Below are 19,280 nucleotides of genomic sequence, written 5' to 3' on the forward strand. Positions count from 1 at the left end.
CAGGATCTACACCCCCAGATTCTTTTAACGGAATACCCTTAAAAAAGAGGGGCAGGTGAAGGCCACAACCTCCCCTCCAATAACCAGGTTTTACCGCCAAACCTTACAAAGTTGTGACGATTGCTATGAGGCAGGCGAAAACCACATGGCTGTTGCCAATTTCCTAAGTGGAAAAATTCCTACCTGGCCCCCTTCTGACGAAGGAGGAGGTAAGGAGAAGGAGGCCCCCAGCTGCACGGAAGTTTAAAAAGGGTGAGCCACGCCCCCAAGTCGACCAGATTGGTTGGCCGGGGGGGGGGCGTGATGCGGCCGACTCCCAGTGACGCGAGCGGCTTTCCCACCCCCCACCCCCCATGTTCACGGGGAGAGCACAAGGCCTGCCTGCAACCCCGCCCCCCTGGGAAGAGGAGCAGCCTGAGTAAAATTGCGTAGAAATACAAGTATCAACACCTTTGTGCTTTTTGTATTGGTTTGTCATTAATATTCAGATTCACTGGTGGCAATTGTTAAAACCCTAAACCACTTAAATCACCTATGCCATCTGCACTGGTGCGAAGACAGCATACAGCTAAAATTAAATTAAATTTATACAATAAAATTTCATGTTGTAAAATAATCTGCATGGTGCTGGTTAAAGAGCTAACAGGATTTCTCACTTTGAAGAGACTTGCCTCTTCAGGCTCATTCATTTGCCCTTCCTCCATGTGACGGTGGTGAGGCTGCAGATGTTTTCTTGTGCCTAAGGGGCCCAGGTATGTATTTATTTATTACATTTATATCCCACTTTTCCTCCAAGGAGCTTAAGGTGGCATACATTTCATTCTCCAAACAACTCAGTGAGGTAGGTTGGGCTGAGAAACAGTCCTAGTCCAACAACATAACCATTACACTATACTGCCTAAGAGACCATGTTGAAAAATTACTGAAGCTTTTCCTGGCCCATTGCAGCCATCTTACCATCTTAGGAAAAAGCAACAGTGTGGACCAGGCCTGTGCAGAGCTTGTCTGAGGCCTGGGACGAAAGTCTTGTTAGAATATAGAAGTTATAAACTCAAACAAAAATCCACCTGGTCCCTGGCTGGGGTCTCCAGCCAGGTTAGCCCTCTGAGGCCCAGCAAAAGCGTACCCAGCTGTCCCTAACCTTGCCTGGTATGGACTCTCCGCAAATCGGAAGAAACATGATGCTTCCTTTACTGATCATAAAATCCCACTTATTGTGATTGGTCCTTTGGCCTGGTGCAAATGTAACACTTTGTGATCTCCTAAATGTGGAGGGGGGGGGTGGATCCATGCATTTCCTCCACACACATTGGTTTTGTGTAAATATGTTTAGCACCTAGGCAGCAGAAGCAAACTCCATTTTATTCCTGTAGTCATGATAGTGCTATGTTTGAGTTTAAAAAGTGAAAACTTTCATGCTCAGTGTGTTTTGGGATTATTTTTTAAAAAAATGGGTTTAGTCTATTGCATTAGGAATGTGGAAGTATTTGCACAGCCTGAAATGGGGTGGGTGGGGAATGTTAATTTTGTGCTTCACAACAAAAGTAATGCATAGAGCTGTTTAAAGCCATCCCCACCCCAAGGTAAGACCATTAATGCAAGATAAACAACATTCAGGCAACATCCCTCCAGCATTTGAAACTTGATAAAGGCATCCTGAACAGAATGCAGTTTTCCTGAAAAATGTGACAGTATGATTTTACAAGGAAAGCTAAATTTAAACAAAACTAAATTCCACATGCAGCTTAACTGAGCATATTTGGGTCAAGTGTTTCTACAATTAACACAAGCCCTAGCTTACAATTAACACAAGTTCCTGTGACTGCTCATACTGTGGCCATTGAAGCTGGTACTACCAGCCACTAGTGGGGTGCACAGAGGTGGCCATGTGCAGGCAGATAACACACACAGTGTGAGTAGCAGATGCTGAGTTTCTGGCACACAGGAGGTTGGTCCTCAGCCTAGACATTTCAGCCTAGAAGCAGATAACTAAAGTTTAAAAAGAAGCACAGTGACAAAACTCAGTCTGATTCCAATAAACTAAAAATATCCAAACAATTACAACACAATTCCATGTAAAAAGGAACACTTGCCTGAGAACCATTTTGGTACGGCAGGTTATTTGAGCCAGAAGCTGAAACGAAAGCCAAATCTTTATCAGGTAAGAGAACCCTCTCTGCTCAAAACCTCTAACCTATATTTGCATTAGTGCAATGCCACGTCTCAGACAATGTTGCAACCACAGTAAAACTGATGAAAGGAAACTGATGCTTTCCAAGTTGTGCTTTTTTTTTTAAAGGTCAGTAAGCATTTTTCCACATCAACAGCCACAAAGAAGGGAGAAAGGGGCTGTTATCAGCAGCTTACAAGATTGTATGAATAATTTTAATGATTAAGGTAAAGGTAAAGGGACCCCTGACTGTTAGGTCCAGTTGCGGATGACTCTGGGGTTGCGGCGCTCATCTTGCTCTATTGGCTGAGGGAGCCGGCATACAGCTTCCAGGTCATGTGGCCAGCATGACTAAGCCGCTTCTGGCTAACCAGAGCAGCGCACGGAAACGCCATTTACCTTCCCGCTGGAGCGGTACCTATTTATCTACTTGCACTTTGATGTGCTTTCGAACTGCTAGGTTGGCAGGAAATTTTAATGATTACTCTGTTATTTAACAATAACTTTTGTGTGATACCTACACAGCCTCTTTCTCCAGGATTCTTGGCAGGCAGATGGGGCTCCCTCGAGGAGGTGTAAGCAGCTAAGGGAGATTCAAGAAGTTCCCAGTTATACTTCTGCCATTCCATTTTGATAAGGTGGAATGCCCATCATCACAATGAACTTGGATTCTATTTTATACTGGACATCAGCAGAACATCTCATAGGTATTTCAGAATGGCCTTTTCTTTTTTAAAAAAGGGTTTAATTTGTTAACTTTAACCCCAAGATGTTAACTTATTTCATTGTCCTAACCTAGATGTCAGTAACAGCCCATCCAGTTTACAGAAACCCACCATGAGGAAAGAACAAAGAATAAATTACCCAAGAGGCCTGTAAGGAAAGGAAACGTTCTGGTAAGACCAGTCTGGTTGATGGCCCAATGCAAGAAGAAGAAGAAGAAGAAGAAGAAGAAGAAAACAAACCAGAATCACTAGCCTGAAATGTGTTGTGCAAGTGCAAGTGTAAGAAATGTTGGGTAAAACTCACAAGTCAGAGAGGTCAGTCATGTGTTACAAGATAGTTTCATGCATTTCAACAGATTTACATTCTTCCCATCAGGAACTACTGCATTCTATTGCACTCGGCATGCATGCACCCTACTTCTTGGTTTTAACAGATTATAATTGACCTTAAAACCCCGGTTTGGGAAATCCCTTACAGATGACCACAGTGCCTGGAGTCAGACAGGTTGTGTATCCACAGCAGTGGCCAGAGGAGGAATGGCCGCTGGGAGGAGAGCAGAGAGAAGAAACCCCATGCTGCATCTGCAGCAACACAACAGGACTCCTTCATCCTCCCACAGCTGCAATAAAGCATGCCTCTCCCATATCGGTATCCTCAGCCACAGCTGGCGCTGTAACTTCAGCTGCTTGACTTCAACCCCAAAGGTGCACTCCTTGTCTCCCGAGACACAGAGATGCCAACAACAACAAAAACAATCAGGGCACCGACTCCTGATCACTACTTCCCTAGAATGAAAGCTTTAAAGACAGTATGCTAATGCTTCTCCTCCTGTCATATCAATGAATTTCTTTCAGTCCCCCAATGGGCAGAAAACTCCCATCTACATGTTCCCACATTAGTTTACTTCTTGCAGGGGGCCAAATGACAGACACACCCAAACCTTACAATATGTTCATCACCAGCAAAATTTGTCTTAAAACAAGATATCCTCAGACTTCTAAGTATAATTTTTATCTGGTGCAGCACCAGCTTTAAAACAGATTTCTTGAAAGATTTTTCATATTGATGGAATAAAAGTACATTTTGTAAGATATATAATGGTAAAATGCTAAGAAATAGTCACACCCTGAATGGTTTAAGCCCAAATATGTAAAGGATCATCTCCTTCCTTCCAGACCCTCATAGGTGTTAGGATCAGCAGATCCTTGGTAGTTCCACCACCCTTATAAATATGGGGGCTCCCCTGGGAGAGGGCATTCTATGCAGTAGCCCCAAAGAAGTGCTCTAGCACCTTCATTATGTAGCTTTTGACAGATGCTGAAGATGCACCTCTTTACCCTGGTCTTTGACATTTGAGATGAATCCTCTTGAATATAATGTTTTTCAATTTTTTGCAATGATGTATTTTTAAAATGTTATAGCCCACCCTGGGACCTCATGGTGAAGGGTGGGTAAAAAATTAGATGCTGCTGCTGCTGCTATCATTCATGTAGTGCAATTCACTTAAATATTGTGGCCTGGGTCAGGGAGTGTGGCCTGGAACAGGTTCTGAGGGGCAAATAAAAAGACCCAGAAGGTCATATTTGGTTCTCTGTTCCCCTCCCTGCTTCGGTAGCTAGAAATCCCATATAGTGCATAGTGTCCCCAGACTTGCCTCTTCCAACCTGAAATAAGTGAAGCATATGATGCCTGCTCCACTTTTCACTTAAATATTTTCTGTTTAATACAATACTGTTTGTTCAATTAAGTCTTCAATGCAGGAAAGAGGAGACAGTCCTCCACAAAGTTGAACATAAAGGCCCCAAAAATGTCATTACACTCCGCCTGTGTAAAAAGCCATCATACAAAGTAACTTGGCCTTAACATTCTTTACAAGTGACTGCAGAGAGAACATGCTTTTGTTTAAATAAACAGCCCCTACTGTAATAATAACTTCTAAGTACCCTTTAAAGCACTTTTTTTTTGTTTCATCCTTGAAAGAAAAACATATATAAAGGGAAGTGCCACTTCACTGCTACACTCTGACTTTCAAGTTTACTTTAAAATGTAAGTTTTAGTACATTGCTATTTAAATAAGCAGCATTTAGATGAAAAGCAACAGTCAACTTTGGTGATAAGCTCTTTGGCTTGAGTAGAAATACTCAATTTCCCTTCCAACCCCTCTTATGTTTCCTTCTTTTCTCTTTTTAAGGCCTTTTGCTTTAGAATGAACATCCATTGCTTCATTATGAGGAGCGGTAAAGGACCCCATAACATTATTTTTGTATCTTTTATTTATTTTGTGTTGTTTTATCTGAGATAGGAAGGCAAGAACCAGAAACTTGTAACCAAATAAAGCAAGGAGTAGACATCTCTGCAACACAAGGACAACAGGGTATTTTATTGTATTTTACAATATGATCCTGTGACGGAGCCAGAGTTACTGGTCAGCATGTTGGACTCGGAATGTTGGTCTTCTCGAAGACCAGAATTTCAATCCCTATTCTTCTATGAAGCACATTAGGTAATCTTGAACCAGAATGACTTTCAGCCTAATCTACCTTGCAGAGTTCTTGTAAGGATAATACAGGAAGTGGGAGAGCAATTTGTGTTAGAAACTGAGATATGAAAGCTAGGAGCTAAATAGCACCTTAAACCTAGGTTATGGATGCAACAACAGAATGTCTAGGCACACTTTTTAAATAACAAGAATACAGTGGAAACTCGGGTTGCGAAAGTGATCCGTGTGGGAGGCACATTCAAACCTGCAGGGTTCGCAACCCACAGCACTGCGTCTGCGCACACGTGAGTCGCGATTCGGTGCTTCTGTGCATAGTGCGATTTAGTGTTTCTGCACATGTGTGAGCGCTGAAACCCGGGGTACCACTGTACAAAGCTAAAAATGAATGAACTGCAGCTAAAGTCTTCTGTTCATTTTTAACGTGGTCTACTCCTTTCCCTATGTGACACGGGTGGCACTGTGGTCTAAATCACAGAGCCTGGGGCCTGCCAATCAGAAGGTCGGCGGTTCAAATCCCCACAACGGGGTGAGCTCTCATTGTTCGGTCCTAGCTCCTGCCCACCTAGCAGTTCGAAAGCACGTCAAAGTGCAAGTAGATAAATAGGTACCACTCCAGTGGGAAGGTAAACGGAGTTTCCGTGCGTTGCTCTGGTTCGCCAGAAGCAGCTTAGTCACACTGGCCACATGACCTGGAAGCTGTCTGCGGACAAACACCAGCTCCCTCGGCCTATAGAGCGAGATGAACGCGCAACCCCAGAGTCGTCCGCAACTGGACCTAACTGTCAGGGGTGCCTTTACCTTTACCTACTCCTTTCCCTGCCCCTAATAATCTTAAGAGGGTCTCTTCTACAGTCTTCAGAGAGTAGCTGGAAGTGGGGAGGCAGAAAAAGGTCCTCCTTTTCTTCCACTCTGCAGTTTTAATCTGAAATTTTAGGCGCAGTTAAAAAATACCCCAGAGCTCAGAAACAGCTTGTGCTAATTAAATTCCCTGTTGCAAAATGTGCCTAGAACAATGGGAGTTTCAAACACTGAGAGCCATGTACATTACCTTGAACTTCTTGGAAGAAAGGTTGAAAATTACAGTAATAAATACATGTTTACTCAAAAACAAGTCCTGCCAATTCTAATGGGATTTATTCCTTAATAAGTGTACATAGGATTGCAAGATATAATCTATACTTGGTAGATGGAATTTCTCATGTGGTAATACTTTGCTGCAATTATTTTCACTTCACTGTTTCGCTACACCCAAGTAGATTCCAAAGTTGTTCTACTTTCCAATCAACTTATAATAAATTGTTTTTTCACCCCACTTTCCCATCCATGTGGGACTTAAAAGGTGCTGACAATAACTTGGTCATTAAAAGGTTGGTGCTACTTAAATTACAGGCAGATAACACAAAAAATAAAAGGTAGGTGTGTTCCCAATATCCATATTAGGTCAATAACTTTATTAGGATCACCAGAATATCACAGAGCAACACACGTGCTACAGCTAGTTAAATTTTCATTCACTCAAAAGATGGAGGCCCTAGATTTAGAATTCAGAAGGAGGCATATCAGTCACAGCTAACCATGATTTTCTGGCATCTCAGTCCTACAAACACATCGAAAGGCCAAGTTTTAATAAAAATTATTTACAAAGCAAGTTGGCTTACGACTAAGGACCATACCCAGGGTTATTTGCAATTAAACTGATTTCCATTTAGAAAGCTTAATAGGCTATTTGTGGCCAGATCCACCATTAATATGTTGCTGTAAGATAGTGATCTGATTTGCAGCACAATTTCCAACATCAAACTAACCTAATAATAATAATGTTAAGCTAGTTATTTGTGCCAGGAGTAGTCTTTGTTATACAAAGAACTCTCTATTATTTGTCTTCTCATCAAGATCTAGTAAATTAACGTTACAGCTCAAGTGTCAGTGGATTTTCAATATTCTTTAAGTATGGTCATCTCTGGATAAACACTTAGCTCATTTTATTTACTTTTTTCTTACCCTGAGGCTGAGTCATAGAGAAAGGGGTGCCATGAATGCTAAATAGCTATTTGCACTTGCTACAGAAGCTGGACTGCATAGAAAACAGCTTTTGAATGGAGTTTGAATACTACCTAACTCCTCTTATAGTTACTTGGTAAGTAAAGAAGCACTTTTACTGATGCTTATCCAATTTTGTATCACCATCACTGCTTCTCAGTTGGCTTCCAGACCCAATTCAAAATAAAGACCAAAATGGTCTAGAGACAGAATATATTAAGTACCACTTCTTCACACATGATCATATTCACTCAGCAGAGACCTCTGGATGACCTGCTCTGTAGTCTCTGACCAGTGGATCTACAGTGGATGCCTACAAGAAACTTTCAAGAGTATAAATTCTGTTTTAAGGTTATATTGTGGTTTTTTTAAGCTTTCTTAGGCATGTTGACTAGTTTAATAGTTGGGGCTCTGCTCTCTATTCTGAGAATCATTCAGTATTCAGAGATAAAATCCTAGCAAAAGTTATTATTTCTTGTTTTCCTTATTGCAAAGCTGCATTTTGCAAAAGGCAAGATGGTGTGCTATAAAAAGTTCCACGGATTAGCCATTTTAATGCAATTTTAAGTATATGTGTTCATAGGGTTAAAGTGTAAAGTTCCAAGTCTTGGAGACCAACCATTGCTGCTTTACCAAAATAGTTGCCAGAAAAAAAGAAAAAAGGAAGGATTTCACTTTAAGCAGTTCTATAATCTCTTTGAAAGAAACTAATAATTTAGGATTATTGTTGCAGTCACACCTGAGGGAGTGGTATAAGCAGCTCAAAAGCTAAATTGGCCTATTTGCAAGCAGCCATTAACCTAGTTATTTTAAAATGAGACAGTTTTGTAGTTCATCCAGTTTCAGCATAAGATCCCACAATCATGCAAAAGTATTAGGGGAATTCCTTCAGGAATTATTGCCACAAGTTTATAAGCTATACAAGAGTTACACTACAATCCCTTATCCAGCTCCCTAAAATTAAGTGCCAATGAACACAATAAGGACTCACTTCTGAAAAAATATGCATGGGATTGCACTATTAGTCAAGCAACAGCACTAATGAAGAAGTAAGGAGGGTGGAACCCGAACAATGTAGAAAAAATAATAATGCACATAAGGGTGTCAAAATTGGGTGCATTATCAATAATGTTATATAACAAATCAATAAGCCAGTTTCCACTGTATAGAAATTTCATATCCCCTTAATATATAAAGTGGATGGTAGTTTAGTGGTGATCCCCTTTTCTTCTCATTTTTTATTTCATGGGAGTTAAGACACCTAGGTATGGCTGAATTTATTTAGTTGTGCAGTTTGAAGTTGGTCTCTCAAGTTTAAATAGGTTTCTAATTAATAATTTGACTTGTATGTGAGTTTTTATAACATGTTAGGACCCATTCCTCTACTTGTTGAGTCATCATGTTGTCCCATGTCTAAAATTAGGATACACCACTTCCAAAATGCTGTAATCTGACTTGCAATCTAATACAACGTATATAACATTATGTGTTTAGAAATGGCATCCCAAAGGCATTTACAATTTCTAATCTTTTAATGGCAGATTAACAGATTAATCTGGGGTTGCAATACTATAAAATTTTACCTTGCAAAAAACTCAGCTGAACCATGTTTGACAGTGAAACATACTGCCTCACAAGAATGTAGGGCCTAATTTGTTAGAGGTTTTAAAGCAAAGGTGGCCTACCATCCTATTAGGGGTGATGTAGTATATTTCCCACATTGGCAGGTGGTTTGATGGTTCCCTTTCAGCTTTGTAGTTGCAGCCAACTACTCAGAGCAGAAACACTAAAAATCAATTGACTAATTTAAGACTAGTGAGTTCAGTGGCTCTGCTCCAAGTATGACTTAAATAAGATACCTCTATCATACCACTTCTGATTAAACACTGAAATAAATCTGAATCTAAGTAAACAGGTATAGGATGGTATGGTAAGCCTAGGCTTTGATTTGATTTTTTGAAAAGCTGGACTGAACACTATTCATTGCAAGCTTAGTTCAGTTCTGCAGTTAATACAGGAAACTTTGAATTTATAAGAATACTTAATATTGCTCATGAAAATACGTATGGCCACGAACTAGTCCAGAATTCATTACCATGATAGATACAAGCAGGGAAATATTGTTGGGAAAGGGTTATATGGATTGGAGTTACAAACCTAATGTAGAATTATGAGCAACACAAGATGCATGTGCTTGTATACCCACAGACCTTAAAATCTACTACAAAGTATACTTGGTATCTGACACCAAATTTTGGATACAAGTTCCAACACGATCTACCAAGCCATACTTGTTCTAACTTTGTTGTGAATACTCAAGCAGTAATCTTATAATGTTTAATCACAAGATTCATTTTCAAATAAACAGTAGCAAGCTTGGGAGGGTTGGGGATGAATCCTTGCTCAGTTGTTAAATTCAATGGCGAACTAGCTTCAGGTAAGTCACTTGCTACATTTGTAGATCATGCTAAACCATGGTTTAACATGATACACATAAACCACAATCCAAGGATTGGATAAAACAACAAGCTGACCTGAAAAGGAACTGAAAAGTAAATGCTTCTGAAATAAGTTCAGGCTGAGACTTGCTCAGACTAATTTCAATCCACGTATGTCATGTGAAACCATACCACAGTTTGCCATGATGTAGCAACTGTCTTGCCATTTACCTTTATTACTGAGACCTGATCTCTGTTCTTTGGGGAAAGTGTGGAATACAATTCCAAGTATGTAGATAGATCACTTGTGGGAAACCTTTGGCCCTCCAGATGTTGCTGAATAAAATAAGCCCCAATAAGCATGGCCAATGGTTTGAGATGATGGCTGCTGTAGTTTAGTAGTATCTGGAGGGCCAGTTTCTGCATACCTGATGTATACAGATGAACTCAGTTGATACAGGTTTGTAATTTATACTAATTCCAAATTGAAAGAGAGCATGTATTGGGCCCTAATATGAAATATAGTATATTATATAGTATCTTAAGAGGATGGCATCAACAGACAAAATAACAACTTGCTACTGTTATTTCATCTACACATGAAATAGTTCAACCTGCTCATCAGCCCTTATCTATTAAGAACTTTGAGCTAACATCATTCACTTTGTCCATCATTCAGACCACAAATCCTCAAATCCCTGCCTAGTCTTCTCACAAACTTCTACATCCATGACAAATTCCAGATCTTTAAGTTCAAGTACCTCCTCAGTCAGTCCACCCGTCCCAACATATTTTATGTATAACTTTTTATTTTGACCTTATCATAGCCTGCTCTCTTTAAAGGTCTATTTCACACTTTTGCTCCCCAATGTGCAACTCCTGGAATAGGGACATGGTGCCACCTCATTCCTTCCTCCTTTTAAAAACCTTCCTCCAAGTCTACCGTCTGTGTGTGAAACCCTTAACTGCCCCGGCCTTCATGGTCTCCATCACCAAAGAAAAGTGTAATGGGTTTATTTCAGCCTCTTCATGTGCTACTCTTATTTCTCCGTGCTTATAATTTGGCCCTCTTGAGTCCAGACATTCTCATATGGCCCACAATACTTTAAACTACAAAGGCTTCAGAGCAACTTTTAAAACTGCTAGGGGGAAAAACATCATTATTGAAGACAGAATTACATTAATGGTAAGATAGTGAATACAAGTGATTTCTTCTTTACAAACAGCACTAAGATATGCTGAAAAGGGAAGAACAGTTCCACTGAAAGGCTGGAAAAACCTGTTCAGTAAAGGTAAGAGAAAGTTTTGCCAGTATCATTGAGTTCAACTGAATGATGTTTTGGAGGTAAGGAGTGGGAGGGGGGGAGATACAGCACAGCTGTCTTCTAGTTGCCATGCTGGTGTCTTTGTAACAGAGGAAGCATAAATATAAAGCCCCAGCTGATGTTCCATAGAGTGCATATAAAAGAGAGAAAGACTGAGATCAGGAGAGCTTGTAAATTACTCAGCATATTTTAAAGAGGAAGCACAAATAATTTTCTTCAGCCTCGCTGTGTCCTCTAAATGCCTAAAGATTCAAAGTAGAATCACAAAAATATCAGGCCTTAAAAAGTCAGAACATCTGAATATTCTGATATTGAATCTCTGGGCTGCAGCAGATATCAGAAGAAATTATCCTGACCTAGAAATGGCTACTGAAGATGCCAGATGGTAGTCCTTCATAGGGCAGGACACCTGCATCTAGGTGGCTGTTGCCTCTCACAGATTCTGGATCCTGGTGGTGGATGCAAGAAGAAATGAGGCAATAAATGTGTTCGTGTTCCTCTGAGTCTTCAGATGTTCTGACTTTTTAAAGCCTAATATTTTTGTTCCAGTAGCAGCTGGAACATCTGAAGAGGTCCTTAGGAATGGGGCAGTAATGTACACAACTTTGCCCACCACCATACCCCAATAACGTTTTCCCATGTTGTTGCATTTTAAATGTCTTGCAAGCTGCCTTATACTGCAAGAAAAGCATCTTACACCAAATATATCAATATGTCAATTTTCACTTACAGAGGATTTATTTTCTTTTGCACTATGTTTTTATACTTCACTTAAAAGTGTTTTTAGAAGCACATTTCAAGAGAAGAAAAACTCTATTGAAACAGTGCATATTCACTGAGGGTTTACACAAGCACTGTTTGCACAGTTACTTTTAAGTAGCAAGTTTCTACACCTGCTGCCTTCCCAGCAAGCTCAGTTTGTTCCCATGAGTTTTTCCTTTCCCTTCAAGTGGCAAGCATACTGCTGCACCAGGCAATTCAAATCTGTTACCTGTGGATTTAATCAAGATTACAGTTAACACATTGTGTGTTGATCAGTTTACGAATGTCAGGATGTTTGTGTTAGCACCAATGGTACATAATTAATAATCGCTACAACTATTTTGCTTTCCAGTGGTCATCACTGTTTGTTCTTTTCCCATTTCTTTTGCATAAAGAAAGTCCATGACTCACTCCAGTTTAAAGAATCAGGTCAGTTAATGTGGAGAAGTGTTGTCTGTTAGAGAAGACTATACCAAACTAGCAGCTTCTTGTGCTCCTCACTTGAGCAGGATCCTGACATTACAGCATGGTAGCTGCAAAATAATGATGAAGTAAAAGAAATAAAAAGAGTGATTTCTGGTGATGAAAGGTGTGTCTGCAGTTTACAAACCCAAGAAAATAAAATGGTTAAGGTAGCTACATTTATTGTTTCCTTTGGGGATCTTGAGAAGAAACTTGTGAAGACATGTACTAGATTTTTCCCTAAATCATCTTCCTCTTAGCTTGAAAACACTGAAGATATTATTATCATGCTTTTGCATTCCTTTAAGAGCATTTTTAAATTAATGCCAGATTTTTATACTAGTAGAAACCCACAGAAGACAGCTACATTGGCTAACGAAAATATATTTTTCTCCTTTCTTCAAACCACTGCATTTTTTCCAGTGAAAGAAATTGCTTTGGATTCAGAACTACATTATGTTTTCACCTGAACAGATACCTCAATTTCCTTTCTTTGCTGTTTTGGCTCTGATAAGACTTTTTAAAAAATTGTTATAGGAAGTGTCTCTGACACACAAGGGGGAACTGCAAAAGGGCGGGAAAATTCAGTGTGCGTGAATCTTTATGTCCTGCTTTGAAAGTGTTGCTTGATAACTGTTTCAATATCAAAGGATTTTTTTAAAAAATCCATACTACACATCTTAATTAGCTTTCCAATGGCAAAATGTCTATGTTATCAACTCTTATTTTGTGTGTGTTAATGTACTGTTACTGTTAATGTAACTATCACCATCTGTGCATTTCATTTCCTTCTGACAATATGTTTGCTATCTCTTCCCCCCAAAAAGAAAATGGGATTATATTCCTGTAGTTCAGAAGCACTTCATGCACAGGAAGAAGTAGATTCCGTAACGAGAGTGTTAGTCTTTAAGGTCCCACAAGAACCCTGCCTGTTTTTATTTGAGTGTAAATAAATTGTAGAGTTATACTATTTTCATCAATGCTCTCTTAGACCTCTCTTGTTGCAGGCAAACCATACAGAAAAAGGAAACCCATATATGTTATAGACCACAATTACATTCATGCTTTGTAACTGTGAAGGAAAGGCCTGCAGCATCTGCTTTGCATACAGAAGGTCCCAGGTTCAATCCTCAGCATCTCTGGGTAGGTCTGGGAAAGATTCCCTGATGTCAGGATAGAAAAATCAGTTTCTGTCAGGAGCTACAGTCGCTTTACTTACCAATACCAAAACACGCAGCAGAGTGGGTACCACATCTTACTATTTAAAACCCTTATAAGCATATTATTCCAGTAGCTTAGTGGTGGGGAACTTGTGGCTTTCAATATACTGTTAAGACTCCAGCTCCCATCAGCATGACCAATGATCTGAGGTTTAGTCCCACAGCATCTGAAGGGCAACAACCCCCAACCATATATATATATATGTGTGTGTGTGTGTGTGTGTGTACACACATGTATATATGTACATATATGTCTGTGTGTATACACACACACACACACATATATACAGTATGTATATCCGATTATCGTCTTCCAAGCCAACTACTCTATTCCGAACTTAAAAATGGAAAGTGTAATGCTGGTCGTCAACAAAAGAGGTTTAAAGACTGTCTCAAGGCAAATTTTTAAAAATTGGTGTTTAAAAATAAACACCAATAATTGGGAAACACTTGCCTGCGAGCGTTTCAATTGGAGAACAGCCTTTACCAAGGGCGTTATGGGCTTTGAAGACACTCGAACGCAGGCCGCAAGCGAGAAACATGCTAAGAGGAAGGCACGCTTGGCAAATCCACACCGTGATCAACTCCTGCCTGGAAACCTATGTCCCCACTGTGGAAAGAGGTGTGGATCCAGAACTGGCCTCCACAGTCACTTACGGACTCACTGTTAAATCCATGTTTATGGAAGACAATCTTACTTGGCTATGAGTGATCACCAAAGAAGAATATATGTATATACACAAACATATACATATGTATAATTTTTTACCCTTTTATATATAGACACACACAAACACACACACACAAATGTCATAAGAATTCTTCCATGGTCATGACCTCTGTTCACATCAAAACGAGGCTTTAGCCATTGTCTCTCTCTCTCTCTCTCTCTCTCTCAGGTAAAACCACACAGAAACCACCTGAAGGGCTGCTGCTGCTCCTCCACATTTAAATCCACCCAGATCCAATTTGCATAGCTTAGGCTGCCATCTCTGAAGCAGCACAACAGACCTCTCTTGTCTGACTCTTCCGGAACAGGGCACTTTGCGAGTTTTGCAACCTGAAGTAGTCCCATCCCCTCCCGGGAGCAGCAGCAGCCTGTAGGTAAACAGCCTCCTCCCTTTTGACTTGTCGAACCAACCCTGGCGAGCTCCTGGGAGGGAGCGGGGAGGAGGAGCCACCGTCGCCCAGGAAGCCGCCCGGCTCTTCATCAGGTGCAGCAGCAGCAGCAGCACCGGGAGCCGTTGGGCTGTCCGTTGGGCTGTGTTTCAAAAGAGCCAGTCACGCGCGCGGTCCCGTCTCCCCCCCCCCCCGCGCCCCGCAGTTCGGCGCGCGGCGCTCTCTCACCTCAGCGGTGGGGATGTTCACCACACCTGTCGAGCGCCTCTTCTCCCTCAGCTTCCTCTTCTCGATCTGCCCTTTCCCTTTCCGAGCGCTGGGGCCGGACGAGCCCTTGCCCTTGGCCGCCACTTTCTCCTCCTCAGGGGAGCCCGGCGCCACGACGCCTTTGGGCCCCGGCGGCGGCGGCGGCGGCTCCGCCACTCCTGCTCGGGCTCCGGCCGCCGGTGTGCTGGGCGGGGGCTCCTTGGGCGCGCTCCTGCCCACAGGGACGCAGTTCGTGCCGGCGCCGCTGCCGTTGTTGTTGACCTCGGCGGTGGCGGCGGCGTTAGCAGCAGCACCAGTAGTAGTAGTAGTGTTGGCGGCGGCGGCCCCGGGGGCTTTGCAGTCCCCTGAGGCCGCGGCCGTTGTTGTCGGCGCCTGCTTCGCCCGCATCTTCTCCCGCTTGGCTTTCCACTCCTCCAGGAAGTCTGTGGTGGTGGTGGTGACGCCGCCGGCCCGGTAGCCCCCGGTGGCCATATTCCCGGCGCGGGGTGGGGGGTGAGAGAAAGTTGCGGGAAACTTCGCGCCCCCTTTAACTTCTCTCCCGGGCGCGGACAAGCTTCCAGAAGCCGGTGGGCTGGCTGGCGGCTGACGAGAGGAGGCGCCGGCGGGGGGTGAGCAGGACACACCGCGCGCGCCCAAACACACACACACTGCGGGAGACAAAAGCGGGAGCGAGTGAGGCGGCATCCTCAGCTGCACTCTGTAGACCCCCCCTCCTTTTTAGCGAGTGCCCCTCCCGTCAAACACCCAGCCGCCACCGCCACCCCGCCGGGAGTTTACTTTCTGCTATTCTCTCCCTGCCCCCCGCCCCCCCCCCCCCCGTTTATCCGCCACTCGGGAATCTTATCAGCTTCTAACGTTCCATCCAGCTTCCTGGACAGATGCATCCAGGGATTCCTATGGTTAACACCCGCCCCCCCCCCCCGCCTGCCCCATAAGTTTGCCGATATTTTCAGATATCACTCTCTCACTCACCCCCTGTTTACTGGGTGCAGAGTTGCCGGAGTTAGCAGATCTACTGCTTTCCCATCCCGATTGCAAAAGTACAAAAAAAAAAAAAAAAAAAACAACCCAGGCAAAATATATATCTAGTTTCCTTCCCCCACCTCCCCGGCGCGCGCAAGTCTCTTGCCTTTTAATGAGCAGCAAGTTCTCCTTATCTCTTTTCTCCCCCGACCCCACCGCCCAGTCTGCACGGCTCGTCCGAGCAGAGTTTCTATACTGACCCGCGAGGAGTTCAATCAGGTGGTTGATGCTTCTTTCCAGGAAGGAGCCGGCGGCGGAGCCGGAGATCGCCGCTTCTCCCAGGTGAGTGCACTGAACTCTCGAGCGAGTCCCGGAAGGCTCGGCGGCGGCGCTGCCGAAGCTCCCCGTCTTTCTCCCACAGGGCGGAGGGTGGCCGGCCGAAAGGAGCCGAAGCGCAAGCGGAAACTGCCGAGGTGGCCCTGACAATGGGTGAAGGGGCGTGGAGGATCCTCCCTCGCCCTTGGTGCCTGTGTGAAGGAGCTCATCCGAGTTCCCCGCTGTAAGCTGATCGCGACTCCTGCTCCTGCTCGCCGCGCCGGCGTTGCCTCCCTCGCCCAGGTGACAGGAAGCTCGCCAATACCTGATCCCCTGTAGGAGAACCTAATTCCTTTCCCCCGAAGTAAGCACAGACAAAAAGGCCATTCCAGTGGGAATATACATCAGGCTTGCAAAAACATGGCTCTCGCCAGCAGAGCGGTTGATGCACCACTGTGGCTGCCAGGTTGAAATAATAATATGTTATGCAGGTGCACTGTGTCTTCTAAGGAACTGGCAGGGTCTGCCTCATCCTACTGCTCCAATTCTAACTTTTATTAAGCTAATCTGCAGCAGTGTGGCAGATGACACACTCAAAAAGCCTGGCCTTTTAATACCTATGAAATAAATAATGCATTAAAATTGGCAGAAGTTTGCTGGGACTACGGCTGTATTAAACACACAAGTTAAATGCTACCTGACTTCCAATCAGTCACAGTTGGGATAGCTCAGTGGAGCATGAGCCTCTTAATCTCATGGTCATGGGTTTGAGCCCCACATTGGGTAAATTATTACTGTATTTCAGGGATTTGGCCTAGGTGACCCTCACGGTCCCTTCCAGCTCTGTGGTACCTGACTCCCAATCAGTATTTGACACAAGTACTTATATTAGGGGTGGGATGTCAGAGTTTTGCATATCCTTTATGTGCACTAATAGCAATGATTTCACTGTGGCGCCTTATGTAGCCAAATTGCTGCCAGCCATGCACAAAAGGGAGGTAACAGCAGGCTTAGGAGAATTTCTGTACTTTTGCAGAAGCACAAAAAAGTTTCAGGAACGACGACTCTGGGTGTGGCATGGGGAAAGAACCCAGTGAATAATGAACAGCCACAAAACGCTGGCTGACTTTTGGAAGGAAGGGAAGAGAACTGTATATCCTGGATGAGAGCATGACTTAACAGGCAGACTCGACACAGCATGCCCCACTTGTACATCTTAATTGATAATAGAGATGGGCTGAGTAGAGCCAGGTGGCAGAATTTTGTGGTGTGGCAATTACTGTTCTGAACTAGGACTGGGAAATCCAGGTTTAAATCCTTACTCAGCCACAGAGCTTGTTGGGTGATTTGGGGCCAGTTGCATCTCTCAGCCTAACCTACTGCACAGGGGTTGCGAGAATGAAAGGGGCAAGGAGAACCATGTGCCCCATCTTGAGCTCATTGGAGGAAAGATGGGATCATGGGTGTAACCAGGACTTGGGGGGGGGGGCAGAACCGAGGTGATTGGTCAGCTAGTTAAGTATTTCTATTGTTTTACTTGATCGGGGGGGCAGGTGTCCCCCCTTGACTATGCCCATGGATGGGATATAAAAGTACAGTGGTATTTCGGGTTACATACGCTTTAGGTTACAGACTCCGCTAACCCAGAAATATTACCTTGGGTTAAGAACTTTGCTTCAGGATGAGAACAGAAATCGTGCAGCAGCAGCAGGAGGCCCCATTAGCTAAAGTGGTGCTTCAGGTTAAGAACAGTTTCAGGTTAAGAACAGACCTCCAGAACGAATTAAGTACTTAACCCGAGGTACCACTGTAATGGACTCTGCAGAATTGACTTCCTCAGCACTGAGAAGCAGCACCTGAATATCAGAAAGAAAGGCTGTAGTAGATTAATGAGTGAGGAAATATTAATTGGTATGAGCTTGTGAGTTATGAGCATACTTAGTGAACAGTAGCTTTTGTTGAATAAGTTGTGTGCTCTTCTACACTTCCTCCACTATTACAAACATATGTTTATGTTAAGGAATTGTGTGGAAACAATTAAAGCAGTTTGTTGGTTAATAGGCAGATGATTAATCAACAATACAATTGTTAATGTAAAATAAGCTGACAGAGCTAAGTGACAATTCTCATTTATGTGCAAGTAACATAATTAGCATGATGCATTCATTAAAAAATGTAGTCATTGATAGTGGCCTGTTCCAGGTGCAAGAGCTCCGATGCCACAGAGAGATTCAGGTTTCTTATACATTTCAGCTGAAGGAATTTACCTGTGTGCACATTCCTTTGCGTGTGTGCATCAGCGCTCCCTGTTGAAATTAATTCTAGATCAGACAGCTGCCTCATTGTAGCTGCTACATGAAGTAGCAATCCAGGTGATGAAGGAGCCTTGCGTCATTTTAATAGAAGGGACAAATGTACTGTAACATAACCATAGGGTATCATGTTAGGATAATCTAATGTTATTAATGTGAAAATGTACCATGAGGCTAGCTGAAAAGAAAGAATGTGACTCCTCTCATGGGGTTTTCTCAGGCTCCCTAGAGCTTTTATTTACATATTTACATTGGAAATATAAGTAACCATACACTAGTGTCATTATTCAACACAGATTCATGATTAGTGGGTTTTCCCACTAATCCCACTAAATAAAGCGAGCATTATTTTTCAGAAGGATTCTTTTAGTGAGTTGTGTTTAAGATAGTAATAGTATTGGAACAATCATATGTGCTTTCAATGTGACCCTTTAATGTGGCACCACCTGCGCACGAGGACACCCTGCCTATTGACACTACACAGACCCTCACTATACTTTTTAGAAGTTTGCTGAAAGTGTTTTGTTTCAACAAGCTTATCCAGACATTATGTTAGTTGTATCTGTTTTTAAAGTTTTATTAATTTTATCTTTGGTTTTTTAATGATGGTTTTATGTATATTTGATTTGAAATGGTTGGTGGGTTTTAGTTATGCTTAATT

At 42.7% G+C, this 19,280-nt stretch overlaps 1 protein-coding gene across 1 annotated transcript in view; it reads right to left on the reverse strand.

Moving 5' to 3' along the window:
• PAWR (pro-apoptotic WT1 regulator) overlaps positions 1 to 16,954 on the reverse strand; it is a 58,991-nt gene extending 42,037 nt beyond the window's left edge. Inside the window, exons 1-2 of the mRNA XM_077934752.1 lie at positions 16,253 to 16,954; positions 14,991 to 15,676 (exon numbers count right to left, since the gene is read on the reverse strand). Coding sequence (XP_077790878.1) covers positions 14,991 to 15,500 — 510 coding nt within the window. The 5' untranslated portion in view covers positions 15,501 to 15,676; positions 16,253 to 16,954. The remainder of the gene's footprint in view (positions 1 to 14,990; positions 15,677 to 16,252) is intronic.
• Positions 16,955 to 19,280: the final 2,326 nt, after the last annotated feature.

This window comes from Podarcis muralis, chromosome 10 (genome assembly GCF_964188315.1).
Source record: "Podarcis muralis chromosome 10, rPodMur119.hap1.1, whole genome shotgun sequence".
Lineage (NCBI taxonomy): Eukaryota > Metazoa > Chordata > Lepidosauria > Squamata > Lacertidae > Podarcis > Podarcis muralis.